At 61.1% G+C, this 2,090-nt stretch overlaps 1 protein-coding gene across 1 annotated transcript in view; it reads right to left on the bottom strand.

Moving 5' to 3' along the window:
- Positions 1 to 729: 729 nt before the first annotated feature.
- Positions 730 to 2,090, bottom strand: part of TNKS1BP1 (tankyrase 1 binding protein 1) — a 10,488-nt gene continuing 9,127 nt past the window's right edge. The window contains exon 10 of the mRNA XM_026082040.1: positions 730 to 760. Coding sequence (XP_025937825.1) covers positions 730 to 760 — 31 coding nt within the window. The remainder of the gene's footprint in view (positions 761 to 2,090) is intronic.

Raw genomic sequence — 2,090 nt, 5'->3', positions numbered from 1 at the left:
GCAGCCGAAAAGGGTCCGAGAGGCTTCAAGCGGAGCCTCGCTCCCCGCTATCAGCCCCGAAAGCGGTGGGGGGGGGGCTGAGTGTGTACCAAGGTCCGAGAGGGAGATAATGAATAATAAAATATTCTAATTACCTGGGACCCAGGCAGCTGCGCAAGCCAAGCGTTAACCCTATAGTGCGAGGTTGCGACAGAGCAGCATCGCTTTGGGGATTTTTTTTTTTGTCTTAAAAAAAAAGGGACGTTAAAAATTATTAAAAAAAAAAAAARAAGAAACCCTCTGCGTACACCTAACGGCTGCTGCTGCACGTGAAAACACCACGTTCGCTCCGAAGAGGCGAGGGAACCCCACGCAGACCGAAGATGGATAAAGCGGTAACTCCAGCGTATCAGCTCACAAAGAGAACAAAACAGGGAACTGCAAATGCTAATTAGACCCCCTGGATATCGCCAGGAACCGCTACAAAGGGAGCCGTTCCCGCGCGGAGACCGACGGGCGCTATTAATAACGGCATCGYGGCTATTTTTGCCTGCCGTAGGTAGCACGGAGGTGCGAGTAACCCTTTCCCCCTCTGCGCGTGCGGTGCYGGTGCGCGCGACGCAATACGTGACTACACGCACCCCCCTGTGCCCTGTGTTTATAAAATAGACTATTTTGAGTGCGTTAAGGGGGGAAAAAAAGGGGGGGGTGGAATCGAGCGCAAAAATGTTTACCCTGCTGAAGTGCCTTTCAGCGGCTTGAACTTTTGCGTGGCGTYGTACTGGGGAACGTTTTAGAAGAACGCTAGGAATAGGCGGAAAGCCAGGGGCTGCCCACAACCGGCGGTCGCGTCCCCGATCCCGAACCCTTTTCCCATCCCGGGGCGAGTTTTCCCTCGCTCCCGGCCAGCCCGAGCGAACGTTTCGGGACGCAGCGCCGAAATCGCCGTCGGCTCCCTCCTCCTCCTCTCGGCGAGCGGCAGCGCGTTGCAAGGAGCGAGTCGCCTCCTCCCGGGCGCAGCTGGACGGCAGCTGAGATTTCGGCGAGTATCGCTCTTGAATCCCCGTGGGATAACTTATCGGCCCAATAACTGATCCCGACCCAAATTCCTCAGGGCTCCGGGTCCAGCCTGGCGCAAATCCTGGCTCCCCAGAGCTCCGTGCGCAGCAGCGGTGGATCCAAGGGGCAGCTCAGCCCCTTCGAGGGAGCAGCATCCCTCAGACGCGCGCGGAGATAAAAGCCTGAGATTTCGCCGCGGCTGGTCACCAGGCGCCTGCCGGACCCGGAGCCCTGAGGAATTTGGGGCGGGAGCCAGATAAAAGCRAGGGCTCGCAGCCGCCAGGAGCCAGCGGGACCCCCCGCACGTGAGCCGAAGCGGCGGGACAGTTCAACACCCCTCGCTCCAGGGAGCCGGCGCRGCTGCTTTTTTGCGGAAGCAAAGTTAAGCCCAGGTCAGCTCCCTGCAGCATCCCTGGTCCCCGTGTCCTTCCCACAGAGGGCTGAGCCCCCYGGGATGCCCAAACCGCCGGGGACGGTCCCCGTGCCAGGAAGGGCAGCGTTGGCCTTGCCCTGGGCACGGCCATGTGGCGACTTCCTCCGCAGGCGGTTGGAGTTACTCACATCCTACCAGGGAAGGAACAACTCCTTGGCTACATCGCTCCCCTCCGTCGCTCCCTTTTCCCGCTGGGCTCTGCCGGGAAAAACCCAGCTCTGGCTTCCCAACGCAAGCTGGGAAAAGAGTCGGGGGCACCGTGCGGTCCCCGAGCTGAGGGACCCGTTTCACGCACGAAGGTGCCTGGAGGCCACGGGCCCACRAGCGCCCCGAGCTCCCCCGAACGCTGCCTGGCAAACGCCCCGCCGCTGGGTGCCGGGTGCTCGTGCCGCGGCCGCAGGAGGACCGAGAGCTCCTCCTSGTGGCAGTCCCCACACCAGGGTCCCCCCCCACCCCACAGGGGACAAGTGGGGGGGCTGGGCAGGGGGGGGGCCGGCAGAAGCAGCGGAGCCCCTCCGAACCAACCAAAAAATGTTTTATTGTCTTGGCAAAGTGGCACCAAAATATTGACCTGTTGCTCTTTGTCTGGAGGGTGACACAAGGAGGGGGGGGGCAGGAG

This window comes from Apteryx rowi, unplaced genomic scaffold (assembly GCF_003343035.1).
Source record: "Apteryx rowi isolate R43461 unplaced genomic scaffold, aptRow1 scaffold_566, whole genome shotgun sequence".
In the NCBI taxonomy this organism is placed as follows: domain Eukaryota; kingdom Metazoa; phylum Chordata; class Aves; order Apterygiformes; family Apterygidae; genus Apteryx; species Apteryx rowi.
Note: the sequence above shows the minus strand (reverse complement) of the source record. Positions and strands in the feature narration are given on the sequence as shown.